General features: G+C 36.5%; 2 protein-coding genes across 3 annotated transcripts; one reads left to right on the top strand and one right to left on the bottom strand.

The window, feature by feature from the left end:
* Positions 1 to 337: 337 nt before the first annotated feature.
* zmp:0000001048 (retinol dehydrogenase 8) lies at positions 338 to 9536 on the bottom strand. Of its 2 annotated transcripts, XM_048188800.1 has the most exons (7): positions 9387 to 9536; positions 8666 to 8797; positions 8358 to 8519; positions 3508 to 3687; positions 3317 to 3410; positions 975 to 1158; positions 338 to 891 (listed from the first exon to the last, which is right to left on the bottom strand). In XM_048188800.1, exons 2-7 carry the CDS (start codon positions 8760 to 8762, stop codon positions 676 to 678), a joined length of 933 nt encoding a protein of 310 aa, XP_048044757.1. In that variant the 5' UTR covers positions 8763 to 8797; positions 9387 to 9536; the 3' UTR covers positions 338 to 675. The 2 variants fall into 2 exon arrangements, with proteins under 2 accessions (XP_048044757.1, XP_048044766.1); XM_048188809.1 differs by lacking the exon at positions 9387 to 9536 and having other exon boundaries at positions 8666 to 9372.
* A 1533-nt stretch (positions 9537 to 11069) lies between these two features.
* Positions 11070 to 20841, top strand: shfl (shiftless antiviral inhibitor of ribosomal frameshifting). The gene is made up of 10 exons (XM_048188754.1): positions 11070 to 11220; positions 11494 to 11635; positions 11799 to 11848; positions 12077 to 12115; positions 12272 to 12325; positions 12423 to 12470; positions 13327 to 13482; positions 13622 to 13725; positions 13814 to 13971; positions 18940 to 20841. The coding sequence occupies exons 1-10, from the start codon at positions 11194 to 11196 to the stop codon at positions 19158 to 19160; spliced, it is 999 nt and encodes a 332-aa protein (XP_048044711.1). The 5' UTR covers positions 11070 to 11193; the 3' UTR covers positions 19161 to 20841.
* Positions 20842 to 21040: the final 199 nt, after the last annotated feature.

Below are 21040 nucleotides of genomic sequence, written 5' to 3'. Positions count from 1 at the left end.
ATGTGGAGAGGTGACTTTTTACCCCCATGTTTTTTAACAAAAGAACAACAAAAGCATTATTTAAAAAAAAACAAAAAAAAAACGTTTGTTCTTTCCAATTTAGTTACACATATGAATTCATATTCATTGCTAAGCAACTACAGCACTAATTTATATATGGGCGTATGAATTAAATCCCAATAAAGCTCCAGCAGTGCTGCCGTGTTGAATCATTGGGTTTGTTGAACCCAAATATCACAATATCTGCCCTCATGGCCTGCAGAGAAGAAGCCTATTACAAAACATTTGAATACTTTCAATGTCTTTAACAACATTCATTGATTAAGTACCAAAAATAAACGTTTTTCATAATTTATTTAATAGACTACTTAAAACATTTGACTGTTAAAATGCAATATACACTGCAAATTGTAACTAAACATTATGTATTTGATCTTGGTTCTAACAAATTTCTTAAGGTTAAAGTTAGAACAATGCTGCAAGATCCACATTTTACATTGGACATCAACTGGCGACCAATCACAGTCTCAAAATTATTGCAATGCTAACTATGGCTTGTTGCATTTCATTATTTGCATTGCAAATACCCGAGACCCTATCAGAACAGATCATTTTGGGGTTATGAAACTGTCACTAAAATGCTACGGCTGTAAAGTGGATCAGAATTCTCTCTCCTTAGGCAGCACCTTGACCCATTCTCCTGTGTAGGATGCGCATAATACTCAGACTAGCACTAAACACACGGTCATGCTGGAAGATCATTTTATAGAATGCGTCTATGGGTAGTCGCCCTGTGGGGTCAGCATGCTTCATGGCAGTCAGCGGCATGTACAAACGGTTGGTCTGATGACGAAATGGAGGGTTCTTGGATACAATCAGCTTGAATGTTTGCTGTAAACAATGAGACATTTTCATATCACTCATTTATACAGAGAGCCTCAACAACCAAAAGAACAGGCCATCCACACTCTCACCTCTGCCACCTCCTCAGGTGTCTGCCCGATTGAGTGAAAAATTTTGCGTGAATATGGTAGGTAGATCTGACGGAAGATTTGAGCTGTCTCCTCATCAGCCTCTGACAGTTCCATCTTCTCTGCCTCCTCATACACTTTGTTCTCAAACTCAGTTACAACTGGGCCTGGCTCCACTAAAGTCATCCTGTGGGAGTTGTATATAATACACACTTTAGTGTGTAGTGTAGTAAGTAGTATGTAGTGCTTTTAACCCTAGAATCCATAAAGGGAGTCAAAGTGACCCGGCATGCTATGATTGTTTTAACCCTTAAAGGATTAGTCCACTTTCAAATTAAACTTTCCTGATAATTTACTCACCCCCATGTCATCCAAGATGTCCATGTCCTTCTTTCTTCAGTCGAAAAGAAATTAAGGTTTTTGATGAAAACATCCCAGGATTATTCTCCTTATAGTGGACTTCAATGGACTCCAAACGGTTGAAGGTCAAAATGACAGTTTCAGTGCAGCTTCAAAGGGCTTTAAATGATACCAGACGAGGAATAAGGGTCTTATCTAGAGAAATGATTGGTCATTTTCTAAAAAAAATGAAAATGTATATGCTTTATATAAACAAATGATCGCCTCGCAAGTGCTTCCACCAGACCGCGCTTTCGTATTCTTCAAAAAGCTTATGCTGTATGTCCTATCAGGAAATTTTAATTTGAAAGTGGACTAATCCTTTAAGTTGTGTGGAGATTTTCTTTTCCCCAAAAAATGTCAAGCAGTTTCACAATCAATCAGTTTCAAAAATAAATACAAAACATGTCTTAATTAAATTAAAACTAGTTGACATAAAGATTGAATCCAATATTTTGTGATAATATAGAATAATGACAGATTTATAAGACATTTTTTGTAAACCGGTCAAAATGCTATAATCAATAAAACATTTGTGTATCATCAATTATTTTAATTTTTATTTGACCTTTTTTTTAAAAAAAAAAAGAAAAAGAAAACCATTAATTCCAATAAGGGTCATTTTGACCCCCTTTATGCATTCATTCTAGGGTTAAAGGAAGATATTGGGGCGGTTTCCCAGACAGAGATTAAGCCTAGTCCTAGAATAAAATGGCCCTTTAAACCAGATTAACAGAAATTTGAAATATATATATATATATATATATATATATACACATTTTTTTTTTTTTATGCTGTTCAATTTATTTAAACAATTTATTTTGATTTAACACCATTGTTTCTGGTTCAAATGTGATTGCTTCATGTTAAATTGACTTGAAATGGTTACTAGAACTCACTTGATGTTTTCATTTTGAAATAAGTTTCAGTCAAGTAACCCAATCAAACAAGACCTTAACTTCCCATCATGCTTTGCACCGGCTGAAGTGTGAGAGTAAATGTTGAAAAAGTGTTATTTTATGCTTTTTTTAGAAAGATGAGAATATGGAGAGACTTCTTACTGTTTAATGTTCTATTATGTAAAAGTTTTTGTTATGTTAATGGTTTTTTTTTGGAGATTACCATTGTGGTGAAGTGTAGAGCTTGTGCTTGGGTTGAGGACCTGCTAACAAGATTTGCCTTTTTTTTTTTATATAATGAAGCAACCACTATGATAGTGCTTTGGATCAAACCCCTATCATTTCTAGACTGCCAACACCAATTATCACATGTGTCAATAGTTATGTTTAGTTTGTTGCTATGTAAAGGACAAAACAAAAGTATTAATAATCATATGATTATATACATATAGAATTGTTCTACTATTTAAAAGAAATTCATTACAAACAGATTTCCAGGCATTTCTTCTTTTTTCACAGCTGATGTAATTTGCTTGCTTTAAAATAAATGTCTCTTGTTTAGTTTAGTCTTTATATTGGAGTCTTTTTTGCTGCCATTGTTTTCCTTGGATTTGCTTCTGAGTTCCATACAATTTTAAGCTTTTTTTTGGTTCATTCCAAGTTTTACAGGCAACCTCTCTCATGCTAATTCAGATTAGCACAATTGGATTTAAATTCATCTAGTTTATTTTAATTCAGGACTCCATAGTCCAGGTTTTAGTAATCTGAACTTAATCTGTGTTTCAGAAAGCCATTTTTTAAACCACGATTAATTATTCTGGATTAAGGCCTATCCTGGCTTAATTTAAACCCTGTCCGGGAAACCGCCCCATAGTGTTTAAAAAAGACAAAAGTATGTGGAGACTTTATGGCTGGCGAACATTAGTGGATCATCTTCATTGATGGTTATTCTTCATACATCCACTAAAATCATCTTGACCATCTGATTATAAGCGAATTTATAGTATAGTTTGTCTAGTTAACTCAGCACTATATCTGTGTACTCACTTGACATTGAACTTCATAGCTTGCACAGCAAGACTCTCACAAAAACCTTCCACAGCAAATTTGGAGGCAGCATATAGATCATTAAAAAGTAGTCCTGAAAAAGAATTAGCACTCTGAAAATAACAGTTAAGGTAAAAATCTTTTAATTTAACACGTGTACTGCTTATAATCACTGAAATATGTGGTATTACCTTGGATGCCCAGGACGCTGCTCATCACTACGATATGTCCACTCTGACGTCGCTTCATGTCAGGCAGCAATTCCTTCACCAGTCTCACCAGGCCAAAGAAGTTAGTGTTGAAGAGTTCCTGCATAGCACTTACACTCTGACACTCCAGAGGACCAATCATGCCTACACCAGCATTATTCACTACAAAACATTGCGGTAGAGTCTAAATCAAGCAGGATGTGGCAGATTGTTCAAATCTCTAGCATTTTGCCAAAAGTTAAAAAAAAACTTTTTTGTGTGGAACATTAAAGAAGATATTTTTAATGGAAGTCGATAGACACCAAAACTGTTTGGATCCAATGGCTCAGTGAGGCCTGCATCACCAGCAATAACACTCCCTTTTTCATTGCCCAGAAAGCTACTAAAGACATATTTAAAAAAGTTCATGTGACTACAGTGGTTCAATATTAAAGGTGCTCTAAGCGATGTCACGCGTTTTTAGGCCAAAACATTTTTTGTCACATACAGCAAACATCTCCTTACTATCCGCTAGCTGCCTGTCCCCTGAACACACTGTAAAAAAAACGCGGTCTCTGTAGTCGCCACAAGCTCCAAAAACGGCAACAAAAACAAACTGGTGCAGCCTGGACAACGAAACATAATAAACATGCTCCAGCCAATACGCAAGCTACTTCCATTTTAAATGCACGTTCATGACTGTTTCAGGAAGCACAGAGGGGAGGGGGGAGGAGGGAGGGTCTAGCTAGCCTCTGTTTTGTTTGACAACACTTCAAGCGTCAACAGGAAGTTACTCCACCCGGTATCTCTTAGAGCACTTTTAAGGTTATGAAGCGACGAGAATACTCTTTGTGAGCAAAAAAAAAACCAAAATAACAACTTTATTCAACAATATCTAGTGTTGGGCAATTTCAAAACACCCTTTTCATGAAGCTTCAAAGCTTTACGAATCTTTTATTTCGAATCAGTGGTTCAGAGTGTGTATCAAACTGCCAAAGTCACGCCCCCCAGTGGTGAACCACTGAAATTTCGAAACACTTATGTAAAGAAGCCTCGTTTACTGAAATCATGTGACTTTGGCCGTTTGATACACGCTCCAAACCACTGATTCAAAACAAAAGATTCGTAAAGCTTCGAAGCTTCATGAAGCAGTGTTTTGAAATCGCCCATCACTAGATATTGTTGAATAAAGCCGTTATTTTGTTTTTTTGGAGCACAAAAAGTATTCTCGTCGCTTCATAACATTAAGGTTGAACCACTGTAGTCACATGAACTGTTTTAAATATAACTTTAGTAGCTTTCTGGGCATCTGAAAGAGTTAATTATCTTGCTGTCAATGGAGGCCTCACTGAGCCATCGGATTTCATCAAAAATATCTTAATTTGTGTTCTGAAGATGAATGACAGTTTTACAGGTGTGGAACGACATGAGGGTGAGTAATTAATGACAGAATTTTCATTTTTGGGTGAACTAATCCTTTAAAGTCCAGGATTATGATTAGTCAATGACAAATTTAGTGAAAACAGGCTTTGGCAAGTAAAAAAAAAAATTACATATCCTCCTGAGACCCAGCAATGGAGTTTTTTCCTATTTAGAGGACATTATATTTTAGCAAATTTCTTTGAGACCATATAAGCCACATTTAGGGCTTTTCAGAGATACCGAATGTTCTGAGGTTTCACCATGACAACTCTCTCTCCTTAGTCTATAAATATGACTGACGTTAACTGAATGACTAAATTCAGCACTCTTATGGGAATATGATAATATTTCAATACATTATGTCATAAATTAACATCTCAAGACATCTTTAGTGGGGTTTCAAATCAGAGTATGACTTTCTGTTATGAGACTTGCATCAGTTTCATACATGTCCACTGCAGAGGACACCAGAGGCCTGTTGCATGAAGTTAGCTAAACAAACTCTGAGTTTCAGAGTAAGTTTAGAGTTGACAAATCCAGATAACTCCAACCTGTTTTAGATCAGGTTCAGCGGTCTCACAGCGCTCAGTATAAATGTTCTTTGTGAACTCAGGTTTAATCCAGAGAAAGTGTGACACGTGCAGCAAACAGCCAATCACAAGAAACATGGAGAGAGTCCGTTCGATTCACTTCTCATGAGAGAGACACGCAATTCACTTCTCTTCTGAAGTTTAAGAGATCGTTATGAAAAATATCATGAAATTAAACACATTTACAAGTCAGGAATAAACATTATTGCTGCAGTGAAAGTTTGAGAAGGCAGCTGAAAGAAAATATCAGATTATCAATGAATGTGAGCCCAAAAAAAACAGTTTGCTCAAACTTACCTGGGTAGCAACTGAAACCAGCTTCATGCAACAGGCCACAGGACTTACAGCATGTAATCAGGCATTTTATGGAGACATACTGTAATAAGTGAATAAGGAAGAAATTATATATCAATATTTCTATGAAATATGAGATATTATGGTAGCACTTTACAATAAGGTTTATTGGTTAAACATTAATGTATTAACTAACATGAACTAACCATGAGCAATACATTTGTTACTGTATTTACTAATCTACATTAACATTAGTAAATGAAAGTACAGTTGTTCATTGTTCGTTCATGTTAGTTCACAGTGCATTAACTAATGTTAACATGATTTTAATAATGTATTAGTAAATGCTGAAATTAACATTAACAAAGATGAATAAATGCTGTAGAAGTGCAGTTCATTATTAGTTCATGTTAACTAATGTTAACTAATGAACCTTATTGTAAGTGTTAACGATATTATGAAAATGTTGCCAAGTTATTAATCTCATTATTATAGCTACTTCTTTTTTAATTTCATGTTGCCAAAAGAACACACATAAATATGCAAATTAGAGACAATGAGTAGATACACTGTATATAATGGGAAAACCCATTTTTGTCATGTTCAAATATTGTATAAAATAAAATCGTATATATATTAAATCATTCTCTAACTTCTTTCATATCATAGTTGAGAATCTTTGTACAAATCTTTGTGCATAGTTTGGTTCAAGTGGAAGTTTCCTGGAGCTGCTGAATCCTGAAAAACCCGATTTACATTCAATCAGGGCAAGTCCCCCCTTTTTTTATTTAGTTTTTTTATGCAATTTCTCCATTTTGAATTGAAAATATGCTATCATTTAAATGATGTCATTCATAACTGAATGTGACAAGACAAGAGACATTTTTTTACGTTTTTGACATATTAGACCTACAAACATGTATAACGTATAAAATATTATTTGCAAAGTGTTTAAATGGACTAATTCACAACTATATAGGCTATAATTAAACCTAGAACTTCTTTTACATTCTTATTTCTTCTTTATTCCCTTAAATCCCTTTTAATTCTTTAATTATTTATTTTCTTTAAAAAAATGCCACCCAAAAAAAACAAAAAACTTTGGTCCACCCAATGTTCAAGACATGGTTATGGCCTTGCATTAAAGTGATAGTTCACCCAAAAATGAAAATTTGATGTTTATCTGCTTACCCCCAGGGCATCCAAGATGTAGATGACTTTGTTTCTTCAGTAGAACACAAGTGATGATTTTTAACTACAACCGTTGCGGTCTGTCATTCTTATAATGCATGTCAATGGGAACTTCATCTATAAGAGTCAAAAAACATGCACAGACAAATCCAAATTAAACCCTGCGGCTAGTGACGACACATTGATGTCCTAAGACAAGAAACGATCGGTTTGTGCGAGAAACCGAACAGTATTTATATAATTTTTTACCTCTAATACACCACTATGTCCAACTGCCTTGAGCATCTGGTGTGTGAGGTCTGAATGCACTCTGACAACGGAAGTGATGTCTCACATTAGTTGAAGCAAAGCGCAAGAGATCACTTCCTTCATCAGAACGCGTTTTTTGACTTCACTAACCGGATGCTGAACGCAGTTGGACACAGTGGTGTATAAGAGGTAAAAATGATATAAATACTGTTCAGTTTCTCACACAAACCGATCGTTTCATGTCTTAGGACATCAGTGTGTCTTCACGAGCCGCAGGGTCCACTAAATGATGCTATCATTTAAATGGATTTGTCTGTGCATGTTTTTTTTTACTCTTATAGACGAAGTTCCCATTGACATGCATTATAAGAATGACAGACGGCAACGATTGGAGTTAAAAATCATCATTTGTGTTCTACTGAAGAAACAATCACCTTCATCTTGGATGCCCTGGGGGTAAGCAGATAAACATCACATTTTCATTTTTGGGTGAACTATCCCTTTAAATACCTATTAAATGCAGGCATACTATGCATACAAATTGCAAAATATAAAATGCAACAATGCAAAAAAAAAGGATGTTACAGAAAACAAAAGCCTGGAACCTAAAAATTGACTGGTATACTGAATATAAAAATGTAATATAAAAACAAAACAAAAAAAAACTCATTTTATGTCCTGGTGTACTCTACATATAACATATCATAAAATATGAATTTAAAAAAAAATCCATTTGTTTTTGCCATTTGTTTCTAATACTCCAAACAATGATGTGAAAAATTGTTTTTACCAAACTTTTTTTGTATGGGTCTCAGGAGGATAAGCTGAATTATAAGAATGGTCATATAGGTGATATACACGTGACTCAAATCAAAGTGGAATATGTGGAATATATTACTGATATTATGGTATAAATTTGTTAAAAGTTTAGTTTTAAAATAAGCAGATAACTATTTTTGTTGTAAATCTTACATGGATCATCTAAATGGAAAAGATCAAATAGTCAAGTCAAAAGACACTGAGCTACTGCTTACATAAAAGCTGCATTGCTCAGAAATGTAAGTGATTAAAGGAAATATTTGTTGTAAAAGTAACAGTCAATTTCACCTAACACATCCACTCGTCGATCTGACAAGCTGTTGACGCACTCTCTGATGGAGTCCTCACAGGTGGCATCCAGCTGTCGGATCTCCAGGGATCGGTTAAGTGTCGCCCCGGCTGCTCTCTCCAGAGCTTCTCTCTTATCCAGGTCCCTCATGGTGGCCACAACTAATTCAAACAGAATCAACAGTAACACTTACAATAACATTTATTACATAACATTACACTTATATGATCATTAGTTAATGCACACATGAGAGTAAACCTCTCTCCTCTGGCCTCAAGAGGCGCACTAGCGACTACAGTCTTCTTACCTTTGAAGCGCCTCAACTCATCTTTTGCAAGACGGACAGCCAACGCCAAACCAATTCCTGAGGAGCATCCTGTCACCAAAACTTTTCGTGCCCCCATACCTTCCTCTCAACGCTGAACTCTAGTCTGAAACCCTAATAAAAGCAATAAACTTTAACAACACTAGGCTATATTTACCACTGATAAGGGGAATTAGTTTTCAGTTCAGAATCCCAGCCATGTTATGACTTAGGCTACTTTATATTTTATAAACCTATCGATTGCGCGCATAACAACAGCAATTAAGTAGCCTACATTTACAGGCAGCTCCACAAAATGAAGCAAAACTTAGTTTAAGTGAGCACTGTAACTGTAAAATATAATGTCACATCTATTTACTAGGTGAACAGACAATAAAACAGAATGCAAAATGCACGCTGAAGGGTTTCTGGACTACAGATTAAATCTTAATCGGATTTTCTCAGCACTGGAGCGCGCGCCTCGTGAGCGCGTTTTAACTGGTCAGTTGCACTAACGCTGTGATGCAATTTCGCATCTAACCGCACGGCAAGTGTTATGTTTCATAAAAGTCGTCACGTTTTAATATTAAGCATTCAAAATGACAGTGACGAGAAAAACAAAACATGCTACAAAAGCATAATGCTTCAGACTAAACCTGTTTGAAGTGTTCTGGTACCTAAATGAATGCAACTAAACCGACCGTTCTTTGCAGCATGTACAGACCTGTGTCCTGCTGACAGCCCTCCTCTTTACATCCATAAACTCTATTGAGCCGGAGCGCGTGAGTTCTGCATGAGAGTTTGTGGTCAGTCATGTTGCAGAGGTCGCGTTTGTGTACAGTGAACCCTGGGATATGAAGTCATTGACTGTACAGCAACAATGACATTATAATAACAATAATAATCAGTGTTCGGGAAAGTTACCTTCGACAGAAATGCGTTACAATTTTCCTTAAAAGTAACTAATTGCGTTACTTAGTTACTTGTTATGTAAAGTAATGCGTTGTTACTTTTGCATTAATTTTTCTAACCTGGGTTGGGTCTGCATGTTTGTTTGTGCTTACACACAAAATCCTCACTTTTTCACACAATTTCTGAAACCTGACACGCAAACACCAGAAGCACACACCAAATCTGCAAAACCATACACTAATTCTCGGGGTTCGACTCAGTTTTCAATTTCATAAAACACTTTTTTGTCTGTTTTTGGCATGTGTAAAGGCCCTTTCACAGCACAAATGAAATAAATAAGCCTCAGGCTGAAGGAAATGCAAATTCACGCCTGTACAGTAGAGGGCGCAGCAAACCTTTCAGCTGTGCTGCCATTCTGGATTAAAGAAGAATAGGATACAGAAGAAGAAAATTCAACTCTATTACTTCAGCAATAAAAACAAGAAAATGAAACACAAAATGTGATGATGTTTCATTTTTGCTTTTTAGTACGGTTTAATTGGATCATTGAAGATCAGCAGCAAAGGCACTAGTTAATAAACAAAGTATATTTGTGTTATTTAACATTTAATTATTGTGGGTTTTCATAATAGGCTATTTGAATTTCACTGTTTTTATTCATTTTGAGGAATACCCAGCGCCTCATGGGGTCAGGAGAGCTGTCAATCAAAAAATGTGAAAACAAAGTAACTTGAATTACTTATTAACGTAACTCCGATATATTGTTGTACATTTAAAAGTACTTTACTAGTTACAGTTTTTTCAACTGCTTACACACAAAATCCTCACTTGTCACACAATTTCTGAAAGTTGACACTCAAACAGCAGAAGCACACACCAAATCTGTAAAACCATACACTAATTCTCGGCTTTCGATTTTCAATTTCATAAAACATTTTTTGCAAAACACAACACACAATTCTCTGTGTAACACACAAAAATCTAACTAATCAAGTATCTTGAGTTCCTTTTTCAAACATATATAGAATATTATGTCAAAGGTGTTTGTTATATTTTGAATGCAGTGCTTCATTTTGCAAGAGATGTGAGGCATTTTGCATTTTGTGTGTGCAATTCTTGGATTTAAGAGAAAAGTTTTGAAAATGTGTGTGTGAGCAGTTGAAAAAAACTGTAAATTAAAACTATTTTAGTTCAAGGCTGCAATAAACACACACAAAAAAATGCGTTTTATGATGTGTTCTATGGAATAGTTGCCAAATTAAATGAGTTATGTAATGTTTTGACTAGCTACCATAGTCTCCTAGATTCAAAAGATTCGAATCACTGCGATGAATCAAAATCTTATGCTGAATTCGGAACCGCATACTAGCATTCTTCCCTCACTGAAAGATATGGTAAAAGTAGTACGAGTAGTATGCGGTTGTAGACTTTGAGTGCTCTTATTTTGTGCACTGTTTACAGCTGTGCTGTGGCGGCCTCTAGTGGTCAAGTTGTGGTGTTTCTAATCAAATCGAAAGTGATATCGCCCTAACAGACTGCAAGCGCTAAAGGATACGGTGCAGCGCTAAAAAAAAAAAGTCTAGCGCTGTTACTGATACGAAAACCTAACACTGAGCGAGATGAGTCGAATGCGCGAAGAAGTAGAGGTATAGTATTCAATATTCCGACAATAAAGACATAGTGTATGATATTTTATTTGAGGCAATATGACAGAACGCTAATAAAGGAAGTACAGTGCAACTTCCTTAACAATCACAGTGCATATTGTATACTATATTATACATAAAGGTTAAAACGTGCTTATGTTTTTCCTGCATAAAAGCGCATTTGTATTAGGGCAACAGACACGAGCCTTTCACCCTGAGGTGGTTCTTTCAAATAAAGATAAATAACTGTAAATGCGTTTTCTCTTTATGCAGTTGGAAAAAAGTGTCAGGCGACTGAGGGAGAAGTTTCATGGACTTGTTGAAATTGACAAGGCTGTTCTACTCATGCGACGCTATGGAAACAACCATCGTATGGTTGCAATGTGTGTCGCCCTAATGGCAGATAGTGACAGGGGTAAAGTGCAAACATTTTCCCTCAAGAACCATGTCTCATATATTCGCCCCTATATTCACTCAACTATTTATGCAATTTCTAGTTATTATATTTATTTATTTATGTGTGTTTTTAGTTTGTGTCTACTTCACACCTTCTTTATTTGATGTATTTTTATATGTAGAGCTGGACGAGGAAGACAAGACAGCTTTGAATAATGACCCTGTAGCTAAGGTAGGTGCACATGACATTAGGCACATTATGTAAATTTATGGAAAGAGTTTGTATAGGTGAATTATTTGCACACCTATAGAGCATGCTAAAAAAATACATGAATGTGATCATTTGTTATGTAATGCAATTAATTTATTTTATGTGTGAATTAAGTGGTCATATACTTTCTGCGCCCACTGTATTTATAATCCTGTGTTACTCATTTACACATTTTCTGCTCTCATACAGAATGTGATTATGAAACTCAAAGCTGATGAAAAACAACAGGTATCATTACAACCATCTCATAATGACCTGTATACAATCTTAATGTTATGTTCAATGATTCCTGAAAATGAAAGTACCGGTTATTATTGCTGCTCACAGTGTTTAGTTGCATAATGGTGATAAGTCGTGATGTGATCATCAAAAATTTATATACAGGAAGAAAAACCTGCCAAGTCATCTGGATCCACTGGTGCAAGACCATCAGCAAAAGTAAGAAGGCGTTTCCCTATTTGGATGTGGATTTACAGAACAAATGAAACATCATGTAACACTGTAGTCTTATTACATCACTCCTGTTCCACTTCAGGCTCTGGGAAAAGAAAAGGAAAAAGCAAATGATGATAAGGATATAGCGGTTAGTTTCCTTGCATTGTTTACTTAAAGGGTTAGTTCGCCCAAAAATGAAAATTCAGTCATTAATTACTCACCCTCATGTCGTTCCACACCTGTAAGACCTTTGTTCATCTTCAGAACACAAATTAAGATATTTTTGATGAAATCCGATGGCTCAGTGAGGCCTCCATTGCCAGCAAGATAATGAACACTTTCACATGCCCAAAAGCTACTAAAGACATATTTAACTTCATTCAACAATATCTAGTGATGGGCGATTTCAAAACACTGCTTCATGAAGCTTCCAAGCTTTACAAATCTTTTGTTTCGAATCAGTGGTTCGAAGTGCGTATCAACTTCCCAAAATTGCACCTCCCAGTGGTGAACCACTGAAATTCTGAAACACTTATTACGTAACAAAGCCTCGTTTACTGAAATCACGTGACTTTGGCGCTGCGAATCACTGATTCGAAACAAAAGATTCGTAAAGCTTCATGAAGCAGTGTTTTGAAATCACTAGATATTGTTGAATAAAGTCGTTATTTAGTTTTTTTGGCTTCATAACATTAAGGTTGAACCACTGTAGTCACATGAACTGTTTTAAATATGTCTTTAGTAGCTTTCTGGTCATCTGAAAGTGTTAATTATCTTGCTGGCAATGGAGGCCTCACATTTGATTTCATCAAAAATATCTTAATTTGTGTTCTGAAGATGAACGAAGGTTTTACGGGTGTGGAACAATATGAGGGTGAGTAATTAATGACAGAATTTTCATTTTTGGGTGAACTAACACTTTAAATTATAAACTGTATGAATTAAACCAAATTTAACACTGAAGAACTCTAGCTGTGAACTAACATGCACAGACATGCTTGCAGGAGCTTGGGGCGCGTCTACGGGTTCTGCCATTAACAGTGGACAACAAACGAATGTTTGACCAGGCGCAGGCAAACCAGATCCCTTCTGTCATACATCAGTTTGCCTGCGAGTCATGTGACAGGGACTGGTGGCGACGGGTGCCTCAGAGGAAAAGGGTATGACGTCTGACCACACCTTAAAAGCTCAAATCACATTCAGTTCACAGTCACAGCTCAAACATGTCATGGTCTAAACTAAACTGTAAAGAAATCTATAATATTTAGCATTCATCGGTGTGCACTTGGCTTGTTATAGGTGTCGCGCTGTCATCGATGCAAAAAGAAGTATGACCCTGTGCCAGCCGACAAAATGTGGGGTATAGCAGAGTTTAACTGTCCAAACTGCTCTCGGACCTTCAAGTAAGACTTTGACATTATGTGTGGTATGTATAGCTTTTTTTTTTTCTTCTGTACATGACGAGGAGTTAACATTTTATGTTTCTGTTAGGGGTTTTGGTCGGATGGATGGACGTTCCCCTTGTTACGGCTGTCGCTCAGCTATTTTCCCATCAAAGATTCTACCACCAAGGAGGAGGGGCATGATTCCTGGGCCTAGACAAAGAAATCAACACAGCTGCCTTGCTGAGGACTGTTATAATCGAATGGGTAATATGATGCTGTTTGACACAATGATCACTAGAGTTCTTAAATTGTACCTATTATGCTATTTTAAACATTCCTATTTTTGTTTTGGAGGTCTCCTACAATAGGTTTGCATGCATAAGGTCTGAAAACACTTTAATTTTCTCAGAAAGTACATTTCACATCACCTCTTTTCTCAGAGTGTCTGAAACAGTTCGATAAAGGATTTGGTCTCTCTAAACCCCTCCTTTCAGAGAGATTCCTCTGCTCTAATTGGTCAGACAGCCCAGTCTTTTGTGATTGGTTGCCCACTTAAAGTGCATGTTGGAAACAAAATGACTGAACGATCTGAATTTCAGATCCGAATGCTTCCTTAGCACTTGATACACAGTAATATGATGATGGTGTTGGTTTTTCTGCACCAATTCTACAATCAAATTTGCGTTGTTTTGAAGGGCATACAAAGTGGATTTGTGGTGCAGAAAACAGATTATTTTCAACATGTCGACTACACAAACCAAACTCTTCCAGGCCTCAGCTACAACTACAGTGTTTGGAGGGTCAAAGCAGATGTTGTTCACAAGCAGCCAATGAAGACCATATAGGCGGCGTTATGCAAATTTGTTACAAATTGGATTATATGTCGGCAGTTCAGAATCGATTCTTTCTTTTAGAAGACAATAACTTTATTTGTCGTGCACTTTGATCTTTAACACTTTGCAGACCTTTTACATTCACAAACAGCTTTATTACACTGCATGAAAAGTAATATTTGAAAAAAAACTCTTGAAAATAAATCCATATGAAACTAGTGATTTAATCCAAGTCTTCTGAAGAGACATAATTGCTTCATAATATGAACAGATTTAATTTAGGAAATGGAGGAACAGTAATCACTCAGTTTTCATTAAAAATATCATCATTTGTTTCCCGAAGATGAACGAAAGTCTTATAGATTTTGAAAGACATGAGGGTGATTAAATGACAGAATCTTCATTTTTGGGTGAATTGTCCCTTTAAGATGACACACTAGGATTTAATTTTACAGTCTTGCAGACCCCCAAATAGCAATCACTAAAGGTTATGCTAAAATATATTACTTTCCTGCAACACTGCAAACCATCAAGTTTGTATTCTTTGTATTGAGCCAAGAAATCAAGACGTGACGTTTAGATCCTCTACTGTCCAACAAAGTGTAGTGTGACTTTATTTGTACAATTTTATCATTCATGCTCTTTAAAAGTCAACATGAAATCTAAATTTGCTGTGCTTTAAACATGCTCTGCCTCTAAAATTTATTTTTAGCTAATCTCACATAAGCTGCAAAAGTAATTGGTTAATAATAGACATTTACGCACTGTGTTAGCTATTTACCATTTTGTGAGATTGGAATGTCAGAAATCTCAGATCCGACCCCAGACGCCTGATCCTGTCAAAAGATATCCATTTTTTCTGGTGTCTAAAACCAGCAAAACTCTATTAACAGTCTTTTATTAGCCTGAGAGTTTGACTGAGGAAGCCAGGGAAAAGCAGAAGCAGAATGAAGTAATGATGATAAAAAAAAATAGAGTTTATTGAATAATCTTAGTTGTGTATGTTTCAATGTGCAAAATTCATCTGACCAGTACAAAACAAAAACAAAAAAGGAAAAGCAATGGAAAATTACTGCTTCACAACATTGTCCTCTGACGCTAGAAACCTTGAAATGCAGATATCCTCTTATCATGTCATGAAGACAAACATCCCTTGAAACCACACAACCATAATATTAAGCAATAGCAGGCATTGCAAGAGCAGGGAAATAAGTACAATAAGTCATATAAAAACATAAAATGACAAAATTAATGATAATAACAAAATGACAAATCAATACAAAGTTCTGTCATGAAACTCTAGATGGCACAGGCTCCTTAACTCAATCTGTTTGCAATCACATCATTCTCTATAAGGCACAGCTGATTGGTTCCTGCTGTAGCCAATGAGCTTGCTGTTCATCCTTCAAATACTTGGTCAGCATTTGCAGCTGATATAGATCTGCTAAGGGTAATTCATGTGTGCTATATTGTACAGCAGCATGTCGTGTATGTATTGGCAGTAGCAAGTCCCATACTATAACCAATAACCAATAGCAGCAGCAATGCCAGGATACCAGGGTTACACCTCTTCTCTTTATGAGAAGTGCCATTGGAGTCCAAAGACGGTGCCTTTTTACAGTATAGTGTACAGAAGATGAGCGCCCCCTGCTGGCCTCACTAACACCTCTTCTAGCAGGAGGTCTCCCATCCAGCTACTGGCCAAGCTCAACCCTGCTTAGCTTCATCAGTTTTGGGCTACAGTGTGATATGACTGCTGAATCACCATTCTGATGGATATAATCAAGTTCTGTTCATATTTTCCTCAGTAAATATCCAGCGTCATTAGGAAATACAATGGGGTCTAAAAGAGATAACTTGTGTAAATGCTTCTAGTTGTAATTTTAAAACAACATTTTAAGCATAACATGATGTGTGGAATTTTCAAAAAAATGAACATGAATGTATTTGGATTGTCCCTCTTCACAAGTTCATGTCAAGCCTGATGATCATGTTCTCCAGTGTGATTTGAGAAGGTATCTTGAGCTTTAATGAAAGCAAGAACATCTGTTCCTCTGTACAAAAAAATTTGTGTATTGTGTATTGTTTTACAAACCTGATTCCAAAAAAGTTGGGACACTGTAAAAATTATATGAAAATAGGAATTGAATTGAATAAAAAATGAATGCAATAATTTACAAATCTCATAAACTTATATTTTATTCACAATAGAATATAGATAACATATCAAATGTTGAAAGTGAGACATTTTGAAATGTCATGCCAAATATTGGCTCATTTTGGATTTCATGAGAGCTACACATTCCAAAAAAGTTGGGACAGGTAGCAATAAGAGGCCGGAAAAGTTAAATGTGCATATAAGGAACAGCTGGAGGACCGATTTGCAACTTATTAGGTCAATTGGCAACATGATTGGGTATAAAAAGAGCCTCTCAGAGTGGCAGTGTCTCTCAGAAGTCAAGATGGGCAGAGGATCACCAATTTCCCCCGAAAAATAGTGGAGCAATATCAGAAAGGAGTTTCTCAGAGAAAAATTGCAAAGAGTTTGAAGTTATCATCATCTACAGTGCATAATATCATCCAAAGATTCAGAGAATCTGGAACAATCTCTGTGCGTAAGGGTCAAGGCTGGAAAACCATACTGGATGCCCGTGATCTTCAGGCCCTTAGACGGCACTGCATCACATACAGGAATGCTACTGTAATGGAAATCACAACATGGGCTCAGGAATACTTCCAGAAAACACTGTCGGTGAACACAATCCACCGTGCCATTCTCCATTGCCGGCTAAAACTCTATAGGTCAAAAAAGAAGCCATATCTAAACATGATCCAGAAGCGCAGGCGTTTTCTCTGGGCCAAGGCTCATTGAAAAAATGGACTGCGGCAAAGTGGAAAACTGTTCTGTGGTCAGACGAATCAAAATTTGAAGTTCTTTTTGGAAAACTGGGACGCCATGTCATGCAGACTAAAGAGGACAAGGACAACCCAAGTTGTTATCAGCACTCAGTTCAGAAGCCTGCATCTCTGATGGTATGGGGTTGCATGAGTGCATGTGGCATGGGCAGCTTACACATCTGGAAAGGCACCATCAATGCTGAAAGGTATATCCAAGTTCTAGAACAACATATGCTCCCATCCAGACTTCGTCTCTTTCAGGGAAGACCTTGCATTTTCCAACATGACAATGCCAGACCACATACTGCATCAATTACACCATCATGGCTGCATAGAAGAAGGATCCGGGTGAAATGGCCAGTCTGCAGTCCAGATCTTTCACCCATAGAAAACATTTGGCACATCATAAAGAGGAAGATGCGACAAAGAAGACCTAAGACAGTTGAGCAACTAGAAGCCTGTATTAGACAAGAATGGGACAAAATTCCTATTCCTAAACTTGAGCAGCTTCTAAAAAGAAGAGGGGATGCCACACAGTGGTAAACATGGCCTTGTCCCAACTTTTTTGAGATGTGTTGATGCCATGAAATTTAAAATCAACTTAATTTTCCTTTAAAATGATACATTTTCTCAGTTTAAACATTTGATATGTCATCTATGTTGTATTCTGAATAAAATATTGAAATTTGAAACTTCCACATCATTGCATTATGTTTTTATTCACAATTTGTACAGTGTCCCAACTTTTTTGGAATCGAGTTTGTAATTGATTTTTGTTCTCTCGTTGTAGTAAATCATGGCCAAGTTGCATAATAATTTGTCCCATGTTTTAGTTCAATCACACGATTAGTACAATCTGGCCACGGTTTACAAAAACATGGAAAGGAACTCTTAATGTGTGGAAACAAATTATCATAGGGATAGTTCACCCAAAACTGAATGTTCTGTCATCTTTTACTCACCCTCAAGTTGTTCCAAACCTGTATGAATTTCTTTGTTCTCCTGAACACAAAAGAAGATATTTTGAAGATATTGTGTTACAAAACATTTAATGGGCCCCATTGACTTCCATAGTATTTTTCCCCCATTAACTGTTTGGTAACACAATATCTTCAAAATATCTTCCTCTGTGATCAGCAGAACAAAGAAATTCATACAGGTTTGGAACAACTTGAGGGTGAGTAAAATATTGGGTGAACTATCCCTAGAATTAATGGCCACAATATATTTGTGAAATAAAATCTAATCTATTTCTTATTAATTTTCCATTATAACATTTTTTAGTTCAGAATCCTAAAACTCAATAGTTATTTACAGGTTTACATTAAATTTTGAATTCCATATTTCCACAGTGTTATCAGACTTTTGGACCTCACTGTGTGTCTCAATACGGAAGTGAAATGGGTTGTGAATGCCATGTCAAGTTGATTTTGAATATTAAGTATTAATGTTTCAAGCAGACCTGCATGTATATGACCAGCTGCATGTTTGTCTTATCTAGAGCCCCATGTTCCTGGTACCGAATGCGTTCACCCGCACAGCAGACAGAAGAACAGGAAGCCGCGTGTGGTGTACCCCAGCTCCACGCACATCAGCAGCGGATCCACTGTCAACACCTGTCTGAGTCAGGGCAGTCTGATAGAAAGCATCAATCAGCTCATTCTAGATGACATTGAAGAAGAGTCTGAAGAAGACTCTGACAGCAGCAGCAGCAGCAGCTGAGGCAACAGCAGAGATCAGTGTAAAGGACTGACGTCGCTTCAGTCGTTGCTTTGAATGAAACATGCGCAGTCTCTTAATACAATTCAGTGTGATTCACTCAAAGTAACAAATGTGCAAAGGTGTAAGCAGCCTGAATGTTGACATATGTCACTCACTGTAGGCTGTATGAACACACACCAAACAATGAATTTAAAAGAAACAAAAAAAAAAGGAATGTTTGACGATGGACAGTTGAATTATGGATCAGTTAATGAACAGTGAAGCAGTGTGTGAAAGAGTGAGAATTCGGTTCTCAGCCATATAGATGATGAGCTGAAATTACATGAAACTGTAATATAGTCAACAAACCTGGAAATACCTGGAAAAACAGATGGAATGTCTGTCAGCCAATCAGAATCAAGCTTTCAACAGCACTGATATAATGTTAACTTCATAGCTGATTTGAACAGATTTCTCATTCACTAAAACAACTTCCACTTCTTAAAGGGTTAGTTCACCCAAACATGAAATTTCTGTCATTAATTACTCACCCTCATGTCGTTCCAAACCCGTAACATCTTCAGAACACAAATTAAGATATTTCTGATGAAATGTGAGGGTATCTGATCCACACATACACATACACACAATGATACTGCACCTTTTTCAGGTCCAAAAAGGTAGTGAAGACATCGTTAAAATAGTCAACGTGACTACAGTGGCTCAACTTTAATGTTATGAAGCGACGAAAATACTTTTTGTGCCCAAAAACACAACAAAAATAATGACTGTCCCATGTCATACTGCTATGCTATTTTCCTTGCAGAATGCAGAGCTTTCGTGTTCACGTCTGAACGCGGGCTCAGTATGAAACTGTATAATACTGAGCCGCCCCTCGGACATAAACATTGAAGCTCTGCAACGAAAATAGCGTAGCAGTATGACAGGAGACAGACGAATTTGTTGAATAAAGTCATTTTTGTTTTGTTTTTGGGAACAAAAAGTATTTTCGGTTGAATCACTGTAGTCACGTTGACTGTTTTATCGATGTCTTTAGAATTTCTGGTCCTCAAAAAGGTGCAATGACGTTCCTGCCTATGTGTGGATCAGATACCCTCAGATTTCATCAAAAACATCTTAATTTGTGTTCTGAAGATGAACGAAGGTCTCCCGGGTGTGGAACGACATGAGGGTGAGTAATAAATGACTGAAATGTCATTTTGGGTGAACTAACCCTTTAATCTTTGAATTCCACCATACTGTTGGTTAGTAACTTTATTTGCATATGATCAGTTTGTTCTGCCATTGTTAGGATCATATCAAAGGATTCATAAGCCACACTTGAGAATAATCATCAAATTATATGATATGACACCAAAGAACAGCGTATTTCAAATATTCAGTTTGATTTGTCAATTTATTTCACATGCCTAAATCTTTGTTTTACCTATAGGTTTACATTTCTCTCGAAACCTGTTTTGTCTGAAATTCCACTAACAAAAGACAGGCACTCAAGAAAAAAGCAGTCCACTCCTGATTAATATAACAGGTTTGCTGCTATGTCAGCCTTTTGTAACATGCTGTTATACATAAACGTTGCATGGTGAACTCAATATCAGGGACATGTGCAGGGAAAAAGACAAACATTGAGTTAAACCTACTATTAATTTTATCTGGAATAAATGTGGATTTTATGAGAAGAGTTTTGTCTTTGTTATATCATCCCCTGGTTTCACAGACAAGACTTAAGCTAGTCTTAGAGTAAAACGCATGTTTGAGCTGTTTTAACTGAAAGCATATCTTAAAATATGTCAGTGCCATACTGCACACTAGTAATGTATTTTCCTAGGGTATGTTTATAAAAGCATACTTGAACTAAGGCCTAATCCTGGCTTAGTCTA

This window comes from Megalobrama amblycephala, linkage group LG1, assembly GCF_018812025.1.
Source record: "Megalobrama amblycephala isolate DHTTF-2021 linkage group LG1, ASM1881202v1, whole genome shotgun sequence".
Taxonomy (NCBI): Eukaryota; Metazoa; Chordata; class Actinopteri; order Cypriniformes; family Xenocyprididae; genus Megalobrama; species Megalobrama amblycephala.
This window is presented reverse-complemented; position numbering and strand designations above follow the sequence as displayed.